The sequence below is a fragment of the Aulonocara sp. 'chitande type north' Nkhata Bay genome, linkage group LG13 (genome assembly GCF_057382095.1).
Source record: "Aulonocara sp. 'chitande type north' Nkhata Bay isolate Kocher_YH1m ecotype deep benthic linkage group LG13, A_spYH_male_GT1.1, whole genome shotgun sequence".
In the NCBI taxonomy this organism is placed as follows: Eukaryota; Metazoa; Chordata; class Actinopteri; order Cichliformes; family Cichlidae; genus Aulonocara; species Aulonocara sp. 'chitande type north' Nkhata Bay.
Window position 1 is genome coordinate 9,446,013 of NC_141356.1, and position 16,984 is coordinate 9,462,996.

At 42.5% G+C, this 16,984-nt stretch overlaps 2 protein-coding genes across 3 annotated transcripts in view; one reads left to right on the forward strand and one right to left on the reverse strand.

Moving 5' to 3' along the window:
* Positions 1–6,660, forward strand: part of egln1a (egl-9 family hypoxia-inducible factor 1a) — a 37,057-nt gene extending 30,397 nt beyond the window's left edge. For both annotated transcript variants that reach the window (XM_086258604.1, XM_086258603.1), the window contains 3 exons: positions 5,000–5,136; positions 5,225–5,292; positions 5,394–6,660. In XM_086258604.1, the coding sequence (XP_086114730.1) occupies positions 5,000–5,136; positions 5,225–5,292; positions 5,394–5,449 (261 nt within the window). In that variant the 3' untranslated portion in view covers positions 5,450–6,660. The remainder of the gene's footprint in view (positions 1–4,999; positions 5,137–5,224; positions 5,293–5,393) is intronic.
* gpr137ba (G protein-coupled receptor 137Ba) lies at positions 6,325–12,532 on the reverse strand. The gene is made up of 7 exons (XM_086258605.1): positions 11,799–12,532; positions 10,270–10,319; positions 9,942–10,164; positions 9,244–9,390; positions 8,663–8,791; positions 8,424–8,545; positions 6,325–8,331 (listed from the first exon to the last, which is right to left on the reverse strand). The coding sequence occupies exons 1-7, from the start codon at positions 12,177–12,179 to the stop codon at positions 8,223–8,225; spliced, it is 1,161 nt and encodes a 386-aa protein (XP_086114731.1). The 5' UTR covers positions 12,180–12,532; the 3' UTR covers positions 6,325–8,222.
* Positions 12,533–16,984: the final 4,452 nt, after the last annotated feature.

Genomic DNA, 16,984 nt, shown 5'->3' on the forward strand with positions numbered 1-16,984 from the left:
AATGTTTACACCAAATCATGAGTGTTTACATGATATCACCCACTACTAACGTTACTTTATTTACTGTATCTTTTGAAAAAATAACAGCACAAGACTTAAGAATATTTAACAGGAGCAGGTTTCATTTTTCCCTGGTTTTACTACCACACTGTTCACTAAACGCAGCAAACCTTCACCATCTTATCCAGGAGGGTCACCTCTTCACCCTCACATGGAAGAAGTAATTTGATTGGCATGGTGGTATGTTTGAAGCAGGTCCCTTGTGTAGCGCTGGAACTCAGTCACGATGTTTCATCCATTTCATAGGCTGGTTTGCTGCAATAATGCCAAATAATTAGCAACTCTATAAATAGAAGGTAGTTCTGCAAAATCACTCAGTAGGATGTTTGTTCTAATTTGCTATGACCTCAGAGCGCATCGAAAATGAAACTAATAGGCTATAAAGAGTGATATGAACATATTTAGAACTTACCGGAATGAAAATGTCTGGAGCACCAACAGATATTTGGAGATGGAAGAGAACTGCACGTCAGCTCGTCTCACAGCTGCTATCCAGGCTGGACGCCTTCGTTTGCTAACATCGATACACGAGCTGCTTCCGGGTTGGGAAAGAATGAAAAGATAAACCATTTTCAACCTTATTCTCTTGCCGGTCGTGCGATCGAACATTGCAGCCGACCACACAGCAAATACGAACCGTGGCTGTTGTGTGTGCTCCCTTTTCACTTGCGCTAGACCCCCAAAATGGCGGATCGGGCCAAAATCCTTTCCACGCCCACCCCCGTGACATCACGCTCCAAAGCCCTATAAACAAGCTAACTTTTTTTCCACTCGATAAAAGTTAACGTGAGTGTTCTCGGTGGTCAGGAACAAATGTAATCGCATGGCAGGATGCTGTAAAAGGACCAAACTTCAGCCAGGAGAACAACTGAGATAATCCATCCATAATACCAGGTTAGTCATTCATATACTGCTGCATGGGCTGGGCTGTAGTTACATCCTACGGTTTTAAAAACTGAGCTTAAATAAACGATTAGTGGTAATAAAAGCCGAGGGAGGTCAACAGGGATCACTGACTGTTTTAGGAGCTTTTTGAGATCAAATAGAAGAAAATACATAACATTAAACATGTTAACAACACAAAAGCCATATTAAACGCAGACTACTTTAGACCCGGAAGTAGGATTCGTCGCGTCATCACTGAACAACCGGATTGTAGCGGGTCAGGGCTGTTCGGGGTTCTGTTTGTACAGTTATATTTTGTTTATGTTGCCATAGTGACGGGTGACGCCCTCTCGCTGCGACGGTGTGTCCTTCCGGGGTCAGAGGGCGCCCCGTGTGTTGTTGTTGTTGCTGTGCGGTTGCCGCGCTGAGCAGTTATCTAGCGGCAGTGTTCTTCTGCAGATGTCAATAAACGGCTGTGCTCCCTGGCTAGCTCACGGGAAGCAAGACCAAACGACACCTCCGTCTCCTCGTTGTCTGAGCTCGCCACATTGGTGTCAGAAGTGGGATGATGGTGGCACTCCATGTTCTGACCCGAGTGACTTTCCCCCGCCGGTCGTGACCGACCGGTGCGCCAAAAGAAGGCACCCGGACATTTGCAGGACTTTGTGTGGGGTAATGGGGTCGTCGGGGACGACTGACCCCTTAGGTGGGGACTATGTAGCGGGTCAGGGCTGTTCGGGGTTCTGTTTGTACAGTTATGTTTTGTTTATGTTGCCATAGTGACGGGTGACGCCCTCTCGCTGCGACGGTGTGTCCTTCCGGGGTCAGAGGGCGCTCTGTGTGTTGTTGTTGTTGTTGCTGTGCGGTTGTCGCGCTGAGCAGTTAGCTAGCGGCAGTGTTTTTCTGCAGATGTCAATAAACGGCTGTGCTCCTTGGCTAGCTCACGGGAAGCAAGACCAAACGACACCTCCGTCTCCACCTTGTCTGAGCTCGCCACAATATTAAACATATCAGGTCCCCATAAGGAGAATCATGTGCTAACGGCTGTCTAAATGACTCGGGTAAAGTTTGTAGCATGCATGCTTGTTGTTTTTGTCTGCTTCCACTTGTCTTTGCACTAGAGATGGCACGATACCACTTTTTTATGTCCGATACCGATATCATAAATTTGGATATCTGCCGATACCGATATGAATCCGATATAGTGTGTTTTAATCAATAAAACTGTTTTTTTAAAAATATCTTGCTGCATTTTGTATAAGTTCATACTCAAGTTTAAAACAACAACTACACTAAAGCTATTCTGTTATACCTATATGCAAAAAAAATATATAGTTCAGCAATACTGATCAATCTAATAAACTTAAACCTACACCATCCTCCCTATTCTGGTATTTTAAAGAGTACTTAGCGTAAATATTAAGCAACCTAACTAATAGGGTTCCAACTCCCAGCAACAACAAAAATAAATAAATAAAAAATAGGGAACCACCCCTCACGCTCCACCTCATGATGCTTAATCAACGTAATCAACCTTAATTTGATGCAGTGTGAAAAAAAAAATGCACAGAAATCAATTATTTTTCAAGAAATATTAAATAGATTCAACATCTTTCTTCAACAAAATTGCAGACTGCACAGATGGTACCTTCCCAAAGGAAAAAGTACTATAGCTTACTAGGGTATATATATTAGACTTAATAGTTACTATATACAGTAATTGACTTCTATTCATTTTACATCAAATTAAAACTTTCGGTGTAAGATTCGGATAATTATTTATTAAAAGCTAGACATTTTAAATGAGAATAAGAAAGAAAAGTATGTCTTTGTGCCCCCTTTTCCCTGTTAATGCCCTATCGGCCCCCCTGGCTAAACTTTGCTAGATCCGCCCCTGCACAGTTACCAGCCGTCAGCTACGTAGAAAAAGATCCTCGAGTAGAAAGTAATAATAAATAAATTCTAACAACAGCTGATCAAGCTTAAACGTGCTGCTGTTGTTTAGCCGCTGGTTTCCTCTTTCTGGTGCAAAGTGGGCCAAAAACAAACCAGAGAGATGGACTCGCGACAGAAAAGCCGATCAGCTGATCATTAAGCAGTTTCATGATTGAAGTAGCAGCAAGAAGAGGCAGTCGCTCCATATATCGCTTGTTAAGCTTAACGCAGGAATGCTTTACAAACATTCAGAGATGGACTTACACACTTGTTTTACTTCTCTCGGGGATAACTTTGTCGGAGATGAAATGCCGGGTTGCTAGCGAAGCTCCAAATGCTATCCAGACCACCGACAGGTCCCGCGTGCCACAGCCGCTCTATCACGTGATGCCTACTGCTCCGACGTGCTAACTTTCTGAGGTGAGTTACGGCGTGTTGCAAGTTTTGTGAGGTGCTTTCGTGATATTTAATGGATCGGATTACATTTTTTATTTTTCTCCGATATCCGATCCAGTAATTTAGGTCAGTATCGGACCGATACCGATACGTAATATCGGATCGGTCCATCTCTACTTTGCACTAGGATGATGTCGGTGTAACCGTGTAGTCATATTCGTTGTGTTCCCACTAGTGCTGTCAACGTTAATCTCGTTGAAATGACGTTAACGCCACAACACGGCAAATCTCCGTGCGTGGGGCTAGACGGCCAACACATTAATGAGCTAACTGCGTTAACATACTAGTTCCCACCCATGTAATTGAGCATTGCCTGGCACATCCAACATACTGTTTTACTTTAGTCCATGACGCGCTTACCTTCAGGGTCATACGTCACATGAAAACCAAAATAATTCCAAACGCCAGATCTGAACTATTGAGCATAAGGACAATAGTTTGTGGCAATCTGTTGATGTAATTAGCTGTAATCAATAATAAAGAGTTGCACTGGTGATCCAGAGCACAGCTAACTATTGAATATTAATTCCAATCATGTCTTGGGCTTTTTTTCTACTTACATGACTTTACTGACTGGCTGAACTACAGGATGGACTCCAACCCTGATTCTGTATTTGAGGATAGCCTAAGAGTCTATAGCCATGCTAGCATTTGCTGCATTCAGCATGTTCAGTTCAGCTCCATGTGGGTCAGGAGGTCGTGCCCTTTAGGCAAAGGGTAATCCTGGTTGGGTTAATCCATACAACCTCATCTGCAGGCCTGCATAATAATGGTCAGGCCAGGTGGCTGCCCCTCCCTGAGCCTGGTTCTGAAAGTACTTCCTGTTAAACTGGAGATTTTCCTTCCCACTTTCGCCAATTAGGGTGTCATGGACGTTGACGGATTGTTGTGGTTTTCTCTCCATTTTTGTAGGGTCTTTACCTTAGAATATAAAGTGCGTTGAAGCAACTGTTGCTGTGGTTTGGCGCTGTATAGATAGAATTAAATTAAAATCACATACATGGAGTTAAACTGCTGTTAAAATGAGTGGTCCCTGAGCTCGTTGACTCAAATTGCAGGGGAAAACCATTTCTCTCATCTTCTTTGTCGCTATTGTGCTTTATTTAGTTTGGTCACACCATTGGCATTCCCCCTCATTCACTGTACATGGGAATAGCATTACATTAGGGTGTGAGCCTTTATACTGTGCCAGTTTGCGTGTGAAGAGAGGGCTATCATATCAGCTGTGTGAGAGTTTAAGCGGCACGCTTGCAGCAATCTGCTTTTTCACTCCCCAGCTCCTTTATCCAGCCACAGCAGTTTTCCTGTGGGTTATTCTTCCTATCCCTCCACAGGAAAGCCGTCCCCCGCTGCTGCTTCCTATCCTGAGCTTTCCTCCTTGCCCTTGGAGTTGGACAGCCCTTTTCCTTCGACACTATCGTTCCACGTTGATAACTTAAGAAGCTTTTAAGTGTCTGTTTTATGAGTAGTACATGTGTTTATTGTGGGGGCCTCCTGTCTCTGAATAGTTACCTGTCAGCGATGAAGATTAAGTCCAGAGATGTGATCACTGCAGAAGCTTCACATATGTTTGCTTCCTACGGTCTCGCTTTACCTTCCTGCTATTGCTTTGTCCTGATTTGTATACATAATGGGGTTGTTTATTCGTGTTCTGCTCTTCCAGGAACATGGAGGCCTTCTTCGAATCTTCCCAGAGGGAAAGGCCCAGTTTGCCGACATAGAGCCAAAATTTGACCGTCTGCTTTTGTTCTGGTCGGACAGACGGAACCCTCACGAGGTTCAGCCCGCTTACGCCACAAGGTCAGTGTCTAAGTGTGTCCGCTGCACATGCTCAGACAGTCTCGTTCTCTTTTACGGGAGGCTCACTGCTCCCGTTCCATCTTCACAGGTATGCCATCACTGTGTGGTATTTTGACGCAGACGAGCGAGCCAGAGCTAAAGAAAAGTACTTAACAGGTAGGATTTAGCGTATCAACTTCACAGTCTTTGCTTCTGGGTATCAACCCCTTTGTGATGTCTTACGTCATCTCTTGTGTGTTTGTTTCCCTTGCGTGCAGGTGCGGGGGATAAAGGAGTAAAAGTTGATCTCAACAAATCGTCAGATCCCAGCTAGTGGGATGCACAGTTCCCCTGCAAACAGCCATTAAGTGCTCTGTCCTAAGAATGTGGCCTATAGTGAGCGTGCGAGTGTGTGTTTTAACTGCCATACAGCAGACTTTAGTATGAGTGGGTGGAAGATCTGTGCTTATGGAGAGAGAAAAAACAGACAAAAATCTGGTGATTTCTGTTCATTTTCAGCCAACCTCTGCGACCCAGCGGAACTTGAATGTCATAACATTGTACTGAAAGGGATAGTATGTTGTTTTTGCTCTATTTTCTTTCACCTCTGGTGAAGGAAGCTTATGTTACAACTGACATTTTCAGCCATTTGCTTTGAACAGGTATTAAGCTCAGAGCAAGTCTTCATCTTTTTTTTTCTTTTTTTTGCTGTTTATTTTTTAAAGGTACAGTGTTCTGCAAATTTGTCATGTGTTATGCTTTTCACAATGAATCAGCTGTTATAATAAGCTACTGTATGTGCTTATGTTTGCAGTCATTTCAGAAATGATCTAAAATTCAGATTCCCGTCAGAACGTCTTAGTTTAAGTTCTTCTGCAGCGCAGTAGATGCTAATGGAGGATACATGAACTCGCGCTGACTGATCATTTGTATTTTCAGCGTTGCAATGTGAATATGCGCAGAAATGCATCTTAAGGCTACCTGAAACGTGATTTCTGAGTCAGTTTATTTACGCATACCAACCTTCCACACGCTGCATGAGCAAATATTTTTAAAGCGTGTCTAATTTGTTTTAATCCAGTATGTCTGGACTAAGCAGTATTTGAACTCTCTAAGCAAGGTGCAAGCCCCCCCCCCCCCCAAAAAAACTTTTTTTTTAAAAGGCATGAACTGTGTTGCTAAAAGCACTTTTCAGATTTGGTTTTATTGCAAATCGTCATCTTCCGATGTCAAACAGTCTTATGCAGTTTTTCCTCACATTATTCAGGCTTAACATGAATTATCGGACTCAACATCAAGTTTGCAAGACACATGCTTAGACAGTATCCTTGAAAAGGACTCTGTTTTTATGTGCAGTCCTGGTTGCACCATATACAGTACAAAGATCTGTGCTGCTCCCTGCAGGAAACTTGCTGTACTGCATCTTTTTTTGTTTGTTTGTTTGTTTGGAAGTTTTTTGTCCGTAGATGCGTTGCTGGCTTCAAATTGAAATGAGCATCTATTTTTGGAAATAAAAAATAAAAATTTCTCAGTTTCAACAATTGATATGCTGTCTTTGTGCTCTTTTTGGTTTTTAGTTATTTTACGCAGTTACGTTCTAGAGAAGAGCTGACGTGTCTGTGCTCAGAAGTGCTCTCCTTTTCATCACAGCTCAATGGGAAAATGTGTCAGGGCTGCAGAAGCTGTTATTAGTCACGGAGCATGATCATTATGTAACAGTCGTCATGGGTTCACCTAAACCTATTTGTGTTATGTAGGGTTTGAAGATTTGCCATGAGTAAAGGTGACACAGCTAAAATTTGTGATATTGGAGTTGCAGTTTAAAAGGACAGAAATTAAAATGCTCCATCGCATTAAGTACAGATAGATTAGATTTGAATAGTAGTAACTGGCTTTTTTTCCATTGTGAAACCCACAACTGCACGCTGCCAAATTTCAGAGGCAGTGAAGCAACCACAAACTGTAACATCTGCGCCATCATCTTGTCATGGGGGAAATGAGGTTATTCTTCTAGCAAGCTCTATTTGGTTTTCATCAATGTGGTTATCTCAGCTATCCAGTTTTTTCTAGTCATCTGCAGATGCTGCGCTGAAATCTCATTTACTGTAGGACAATTTGACACAATGTTGAGGTTCTTTTAAATCACCTGCCAGACACAGTTTCTATTCACTCTTTAGTCTTTGGAGAAGGCTTCAGATCTTTGAAGATGACCCTCCACGCTTCCAATAGCAGAGAGGACAAGTCCTCGTTGTCAGGTGTTCAAAGAAAATGGATCACTCCCTAAAGAGAGTTTAGTCATCAGTACCTAATCTTGTTTTTTTGATTTTCTGTTCCTAAGTGACCACAAACCCTTGTGAGTTCTCCTTTGAGTGTTTCATTAATAGAAGCTGGAGAGGAAAGCCATCTCTTTCTGCTTTCTAGCAAGACTGTTGAAGTTAAGTATCTTTACCGTTAGTTTCTTGTGCTTATCTAGCTTAAGGCACTGACATTTATGTACTGAGAATTACTAGATTCCTAAAAGGAAAAGACATACTCCTCATGTGTTAATGTCATAGATGACTCCAGGTGCTACAGAAGTCTCCACACAGTCTCTGCACATTTTTTGTACAAAAAGATGAGAATCTGTAGCTGCCAAAGCTGTACGTGATCCACATAGAAACTATTCTGGTGTGATATTAAAACTAAACTTCATTTGTACATTATTTTTCTTTTTTGTTTTTTTAATATGAACTAAATGAATATCTTCTCTATAGAAACAAATCTGTATGGAAAAAATGAAACTTGTTCATAGATGTTACATAAAACAGAAATACAGGACATATTACAGAGATCAGGATATATATTAAGTAATATTCAATATAAACCTTTACAAGCAGATCAGGCTTTGTACAAAGTGTGTGCAAAATCACGTCCCTTTACTGGGTCTGTATACATACTGGCAACAAAAGTCTATTAGTTCTTTAGACAAAATAGAAAATTGGATGTTTGTAGTCTGAAGGGCACTTTGATCCCAGTGTGCCTTGGTCGGTCAGTCAGTGTGCAAAACTTTACAATTTAAAAAAACAAAAACAAAGCCACAGGTCCGAGGAAGTCATCATGGCCTTCTGTCAGTAGTGGCTGAGCTCCTCTGGAGGAGTGAAGTTGCAACTGTCATCGCCGATGTAGGCGCCGATGCCGCCGCTTTGGCTCCCCCACTCATAACTGTCGGCGGCGAGACTAGAAAGTCAAAAATCAAAACACTTGAAGCATCTCATGAACATTTTTTTCCTGTGCAGCAGTTTCCAGGGAACAGGTTGTGGCACGCTTACCTGGCTTGGATGTTTTGGGGCATTATGCTCCACGCTAGGTCATCGTCACTGTCGTAACGCCGCGGGTTGTCAAAGAAATAGGCCCTAGAGGAGAAGATGTGACCAGGAAGCCCAGTGCCGCTCTGCGGTACAAGACAAACAGAAGGCATCAGCGCAAACACTCAAAGGTAACTGTCCTCCTTATAAACCTGTGATCTCAAGGAGGGTTCCTGACTGGTTTAAGGTAACTGCTGGCTCACCCTGTCCAGTTTAGGCTGTCGAACTCTGAAGAAGAAAACGACAAGAGATGTGGGGAGCAGCTCCCACACGAACAAGATCACTCCGAAGACGATGTAGCCGGTGTCGCCCAGAGTCGACTGTAGGTCTGCCTGAAAGAAAAAAAAATTGACGCATGCATTTTAGAATAACATGAGAGCAAAAAGGGGACACATGCAAGTCTTGCTAAATTCTGACCAGCTAGTCTGAACAGTCAAAACACAGCTAATTGGCTTTTAAGAGATAAGAGATAAAATATTTAAAGGAGCTGGAAAACAGACTGATTTCTCTAGAACTTGCACTAAAACCCACTTTTTGTTACATATTTGCAGCAGAGCAAAGAAACAAAAAAGTAAGCTTTAGATGGGCCGGTCTGAGCTAGCATAGCTGCTTCCCCTTGTTTCCACACTTCTTACAGTCTCTTTGTGAGGTATCGATTTACTATAGAGAGCAATCATTCCTCTTATCCAGTTTATCCAGTTAGACAGGAAACCAAATGACATTTTCGGACAAATGCACTCAAACTTAACATGAACCATCGTGACCCCCTCCCCCAGTGATTCACCTGGTCTGAAACGTTGTACCAGTCATAGTCAAAGGAGTTAATACTCTTGTTTGAGAGTGCCAACACCACCAGATTGTAGCAGGCCCTGGATGCGTACAGAAGGATGACGATGGCTCCTATAATCGTCACCTGGCACACTGATGTCCCCTTCAGTTTAAAAAAAACAAAACAAAATAGAATGACTCGTGAATTCATGTTAGGCTGAAAATAAGACAAACTGGTGAGACGTCAAGAAATGGCTTAAAGAAAGTGCTCTAGATCGTCACTAAAAATATTATGTGCTTCCCCTTTCCACGCCTCACCACTCCACTAAGTTTCATGAAACTGTGCTGCTGGGTTTTTTGCATCAGCATGCTCAAAACTTGGAAAACAGACGACCTTCATGCACGGGAGAAATTTCTGTATCTTTAATTAAGGTGTGATTGGGACACAAGAAGCATGTCCACACCGTATCGAACCTTAAGCTTTCGTATGCACCGCAGCACAATTTGTCACGCACAAGAACGACGCCCAGTTGCTAGGGAACTATCTCTACGTGGCAAGCACAAATTATGTGCAGAAGTGACTCTTCATACAAGGGTGCACAATACCTTTTGATGCTAGTGACGCACCGGCTGTTAAATCAGTCGTAAGTGGCAGTGTTCAGGAAGTCTACACCGCACCAATCCTGCCTGACTTTGAGTTGCAGGACATCTCACCTTGGACTCCAGGTAAATGTTGGCCAGCGACATCTTGGCGATCTTGTAAAGACACAAGGCCAGCGAGATGGCGCACAGGACGAAGAGCGTGTCGTTGATCGCGACCCTCACCAGCACGATGGTGTGGGCTTCTGCAGAGGACATCCTCACCAGCAGGGCGCACACCAGATTGACAACTAAAAACACCAGGCTGATGAACAGGAAGGTGAGATACAGTGGCAGCCTGGTGGTGAGGAAACAAAAACAGGCAAAGATTTATTAACCCCAAAAATTACTATTAAAAAGAATAAGACTCTTTATTTTATTTAAGTCCACCAGCTGGTCTTACCTGTACTTCAAAAGCTCCGGTGCATATTTGGACTTTGCCTTAAAAATAACCTGTGAAAAGGAAACAAACAGTTTCATTCAAATGAGCAATGGCCTTGTGTCAGACTGCTTTCACTTCTCTGTTCTTGCTCTCCGAAACGCACAAGACACTCTGATTAAACAGGAACCTCCAGGCTGTAAAACTATTTAGAGCTGAACTTCGGATATGCAATGGTCACACAGCGCAGGGCCTCAGAAGCTTTGAGCCTCGCTTCTCGTTCGCAACTGTGACTCACATCAAGCGCAATAGGATTTACGCTAAAAATAGGCTTCAGGCAGAGGCCAGAGGAGCTATTATTTTGTATCTGGATTATGTAAGCAGTTGAAGGAATGATTCACTGCATCCCACTTTTGCACCTGATGTGAATGGGAGTCTGTTGCACTGAGAGCAACAGGTAATATTCAGTGGACGACTTACTTCCTATATGAATCACCGTTACAGTGGCATGTCAAGCCTGTATCCTGACAATGCCTCTCTAAAATTCAAAATCCTGAAAAATTAAAAAATAAATAGAGCCATCCATCCAGCCATAGTGGGTGGGCATAAGAAAATTATGACATGAGGTTTATGGACCTATATTAGGTCCATAGGGGGCAATTGTGGCTCAAGAGTTGGGAGTTCGCCTTGTAATCGGAAGGTTGCCGGTTCGAGGCCCAGCTTGGACAGTCTCGGTCGTTGTGTCCTTGGGCAAGACATTTCACCCGTTGAAAGGGGTGGTCAGAGGGACCGGTGGCGCCAGTGTCCAGCAGCCTCGCCTCTGTCAGTGCGCCCCAGGGTGGCTGAGGCTACAATGTAGCTTGCCATCACCTGTGTGTGATGGGTGGATGACTGGATGTGTAAAGCGCTTTGGGGTCCTTAGGGACTAGTAAAGCGCTATATAAATACAGGTCATTTACCATTTTATCAAAATGTGTTTAAACTGGCCAACTTGTTCAATGCAAATGAATTTTATTTATATAGCACCAAATCACAACAACAGTCTCCTCAAGGTGCTTTAGAGTGGAAGGTAAAGTCCCAACAATAGTACTATGACAACCCCAACAATCAGATGACCTTCTGTGAGCAAGCACCTGGTGACAGTGGGAATGAAGAACTCCCTTTTAACAGGAAGAAACCTCCAACAGAATCAGGCTCACAGAGGGGCAGCGATCTGCCTTGACTGGCTGGAGGCTATACCTAGAGTGAACAGGTGGTCCACCTTTCTCCCCGTCCTCCCATCCATGACAGTAGAATACACAGAACAATCACATACATCAGTGTTTTAAAGCAGCTCTCAGCATTTCCACATTATCCCACTCAAATCTACTCTTTGCCCCACATTTAGTTTGTTTGCTAGTTCATTATCACACTGCAAGTTGGATGTTGGACTAACTGGTTTATAAACCAGCTGGGGTGTGACACAATTTTTTTTAGCCCAGACATAGACTTCCCTCATTAATCAAACACTGTGCTGGCACACGAAAAAGAAAAATAACATCTGAGCAACTCACCTGCGCAAAGTACAGGTTCATGAGGCAGAGCGTGAAGAACTGCAGGCAAACGGGGAAGCAATAGAGCAGCCAGAAGGGAAAGGGTCCCAGAGTGTTGGCCGTGACAAAGTTCTTGAAGTAGAAGGAGAAAAGCACGGTGCGCAGCGCCGACCACAGCAGGCACAGAAACAGGAACACGGTCTGGTAGCTGAAGCGCTTGTGTCGGTACCGCAGGACCAGCCAGAGCTGGATGTAGATGAAGATGAAGAGGAGAGAGTAAAAGACGGTGTAGACCACCGTCAGGCCCAAAGTGACGTAGGGTGGCACGGCCGGGCTCAAAGTAGGCAGGGGCTGCGAGTCGTCCGACGCCCAGAGCCCCTTCTCCTCCGCCAGAGCCTCCATGACCTGCTCTCTGTGTCCGGGGTGAGAAGGAGGGGGGGTGATCACCGCCAGCTCCTGCGGCTTCACGGAGCCAGCTTGTCGGCTCTTGTCTCTCTCTCACGGCCGGCTGAAGAGAGAGATGGAAGCCAGAGGGAAAACAGGAGAAAGGGGGAGGAGAAAACAAGGCTGTCAAGACGAGCGAGGAGGGAAAAAACGCAGCAAGTCCAACTTCCTGCAGCCGATCCGGAGAGCGAAGCACGTGATCAGCGATGAGAATGAGCCGTTTGTCAGGAGAGAGAGCAGGAAGCCGCTCAGAGTTGCAAGCAGGAGCTCCGAGAGAGGACCAGCCTCCTCCAGCGCCCCCATCCGCTCCGTTCTGCTCACTCGTTTACGCGACGCATCAGCTGACGCAAGTCGCCGTACCTTTAACCCCGCGGAGGGGTTTCCCACCGCAGCGCAGATCCCGGGAGAGTTTACATGTGTTTACCTTCAGTTCATCAAGATGAGTGAAATAAAGAGTATAATTAATCACGCAGGGGGAGCTGCCCTTCCGGTTCACACAGTTTAATGACAAAAGTCAGGATCCTTAATCAGTTTTTATTTTTCTTTCATTTTGACTTTTTGAAATGTATTTATTTTTTACTCAGTTTAGTTTCAGTTCCTTTCCAGGGTGGAAAGTAACTAGTTTTTGACGTTTTAGAATTTTTTAGTTTCAGTTTAGTTTTTAGTACGTAAAAAATATTTTTACTTCGGTTTATTAGTTTCAGTATTAGTTGTTTCCTTTATTGAATTCCTGTTAATGTATGGAGAGAATGTGTCAGGGTTAAGATTCAGGAAAATCTGGAAAGGTATTATACTGAAACAATGTAATGAACATGTCCGCCAAAGCCTCATCAGGTAAGTTCTGAGAATAAATTTAACCAAATTAACAAATATTAAAACTGAAGCTTTTTACTCGATTTATTTATTTATTTTATTCGCATCTAGTTTTACTTACTGTAATAACCTCATGTTTTGAACGAGAACGTGTAAATCCCAGATCAACATTACGGTTTAAAATTTTTATGAAGTTTAAAGACTTATTATACGGTAATTAATGAATTAATTATTCTTAATGAGATACATTTGCATACAAAAAGGAGGAAAATGTTATTTTTATTTAGCGTCTGGCACTTGTCCTCTTTACAAGACAGAGCCTCAGACTTTCGAGGTTATCTCATTTCAAATTACAGTTAATCAGAATGAATTTGTATATTTAATAGATTATTGCAGTCCAAAGGTCCTTACAGATGACTGACAAGCCAATCGTAAAACAGGGCAAAAATTGAATTTACAAAAAGGACACAAGAATTGAATGAGGTCAATAAAGTAATGATTTTTTTTTTTCGGTTTGAACCGCCGGTGCTGTGCTCACAGTCAGAGGTGTTTGCCTCTTTCAGGACATCACTTTAATGCGTCAGGTCACAGGACTTTCTAACATTAGCTTTGCCTCTTATCCACACTGAACTTCAAAAAACTGGATTTAGAAACCTTACTGCCTGTAACTGGAATGAGCTCCAACAAATACAGAAATAAATAAACATGGAGCTACATTTTCTGATGTTACCAGAACATTTCAAAATGATCTATTTATGAATCTGAAATCATTCTCATGCATACTTTTCCTCAACTATGTATAATGTGTCTTTCTATTTCTATGTACATTCTTTCTTGATCAAAGGGGGACATCCTGTGTAATACTGAACATGATCTAGATCCCAGAGCAGAAAAGTCTGTCTGAGCAGTTGAAACCTGAGGTTTTGACTCTCTGAGAAGACACTGATGTCATTATTGTAGACTGGGCACTGTAAGAGTATGTTGATGACACAAAATAAGAAAAAAGTATGATAGGTTGACTTTATGGTATAAAGACACTGTTTATACAGTTAAATTATCATAAAGAAACAGCCAACCTTGGCGAAAGACAAACTTTTAAATGGTCAACAAATGTTTGAACTAATCCTACAGAGGCGATCGTTTCCTGACTTTTAGTTCCTGTTATGAGTCATGATCCAAAAATACTGAATGCTACAGCTTTGATGAAGCAGATCGGTTCTTCATTTGACCTTTCCTGCCTGGAAAACACCCACATTTTTAGAACTTCACAGATACATCTTGCGATGTAGCTTTTTCATTTAAAAAAGTAAGTCCCATGGCTTTCATGACATCATCAGGATTATTTTCTGCCACATTTTAAACTACATCCTGAGTTTCAGAAGACCTCATATAGTTTTCATACATTGAATAGTCCACCTGGTCACAAATAAAACACTTTTTGTGTTTTAAAAATGAAAATGAAATCAAATGTAACATTTCCCTGTAATTCCAACCGCAAGTCACATAATTCAGTTTATGACCCAATCGGTTATTTATCCAATGTGCACAGAAATCTAAGGGACGTTTGTTTGTTATGGTAAATATCCTAGCAGCAAGGTTTTGGTTTCACAAGACCAGGGCATGTGAACACGAAGAATGTCAAGGATGGAGGTCACTGTGATCCATTAATCTTTTAGCACACGGGGACAGTGCCAGCCAGACACCAAACAGGATGCCGTCAGCTACAGTACCTCCGCCTTGGCTGTGAAACCACAGGTTGGTACTCTCCAATATCAGAGATATGTGATTTTGTGTTTGGCCTGTGTAAATGCGAACATAAATGCATAGATTTTTACTTCAAAGATGAATAATTCGACAAGAGGCTTAATTACGGTATGTCTTAATTAGGCCAGGTCAGTGTAGTTTGTACAGAGTGCTGGGATGAACTGTTCTGCTGTTGGGGGATACCATTGCTCTGACATGGAGTGGGAGGTGTGGATGGATGTCTTAGTCCATTCCAAAGTTTAGGTGGGTGGTAAGTGTCAAAGTAACATCCACATGAATGCCAGGACTCAAGGCATTTCCCAGCAGAACATTGCAGTAAACTGACCAGTCAGTGGTTTCACTGTTGTGGCTGTGTACTGTCAGTCTATACAGATAGCATAAAACCTCTTTGTACATGGTATATATCGGTTTCTTTGTTCACTCAGAATTACTTCAGCCTGCCTGCAGCCCTTCATATTGCCTGCATCTCTGGTTTCATCTGTAACAGTATTGGAGTGATAATGAAATAGCACTTCAGTCTGATTATCAGGCCACAGCGTCCTGTTATAGACACATCAAACACCAGCCTGCTGGTTCCTAGGCAACTTGGTAAGAGAAAGCAGACTCGCTCAGACAGTAACGAGTCAGACCTAATGGCATCACCAGCTCTGATGTAAATATCCCAACAAGGGTCCATTGTGTCTCATCATTCAAACGCAGAGAGATCCATTTTATTTCCTACAAACAATGTGCTGTTATGAATAACATTCTCTGCAGCCCATATATAACAATCTAAATCTGTGTTAAGGAAATACAAGTGCACTATGTTATTTAAATATGGTGTATGCAGATTAATTTTGAAGCCATATGAATCTGTGGGGTAGGCATTTAGAAACCACAAATGGAAATCCCACAAAGTGACCACGAGGTGGCGCCTTTTAGCTGTAGAAAAACAGAAAGACATTGGGGGATACTGACTTGCTGATTTTGGAACCACAGCATGTTCGGTGCTGTGAAAAAGTATGTGCTCTCTTCCTGATTTCTTCTTTTTTTGCATATTTGTTACACTTAAATGTTTCAGATCATCAAACATTTCATCTTTTAAACATTTCATGTGTGTGTGTGTGTGTGTGTGTGTGTGTGTGTGTGTGTGTGTGTGTGTGTGTGTGTGTGTGTGTGTGTGTGTGTGTAGACTAAGAGATCTCAACATCTGAGATCCCTTTGGAAGTATAATTTCTAAGGTTTTGGGACTTCAGTGAAGCACAGTAGGAGCCATTATCTACAAATGGAAAAACCTTGGAACGGCATCTTGAACATTCCCAGGAAAGGCCAGCCTATCAAAATTATTGCAATAACCCTTTAATGATCCATTCAGGAGGTTACAAAAGCACAGAGAACAACATCTAAAGAACTGCAGATCTCACTTGTGTCAGTTAAGTTCAGAGTTCATAAATCAACAAGTCCACCTTCGACTGGATTTTTAAAAAGAGGGAGGTTTTTGAGTGGCCTAGTCAAAGTCTGGACTTACATCAGATTGAGATGCTTTGACGTGACCTTAAACAGGCCGTTCATACTCGAAAAGACTCATTGCCAGTTATTACTAATGCTTGATCATCGGCCTAACTTTGTGCTGAACATTGGGGGGGGGGGGGGGGGGGGGGGGGGTGTCAAGATCTCTTTCTAAATAAATAAATACAGCTGGGTAAATTCCCAGATGATTAAATATGCAACTATTTTGCAGCTCAGAGGAACAGAAGAAATATTTCATTTACACAGTCTCAGCAGGTTTGAAAAAGAAGTTAATGTTGGGTGTTTTATCACAACATTAGGCAGCTTCATAAATCACTGTCTTGTTTAAAGAAATCTCCTCCTGGTGGTATTTATGAGAAAGCCACAGAAACATTGTCTAAACATATCAGATACTTTGGAAATCATTCTAGGTCTTGGAGGTAATTTGTCATTGAAGATACTTTAAGAGCTACAGCAGTGGATGAGTCTGCATTTTGGAGTGATGGTAAACATTTGCAAAAACCCTTTGTGGGGGACCGTGAATACCAACTGTCAAAGCACTGTGGACCGAAGAGTTTGACGGTTCACTAAGCATCTCAAAAACAGCTCCAAGTTGAAGCATATTACTGTACCGGCATGACTCTCATTATCCCAACTGGAGATGAGTCTGATAGCCTCAGCACATGCCTCAAATGATT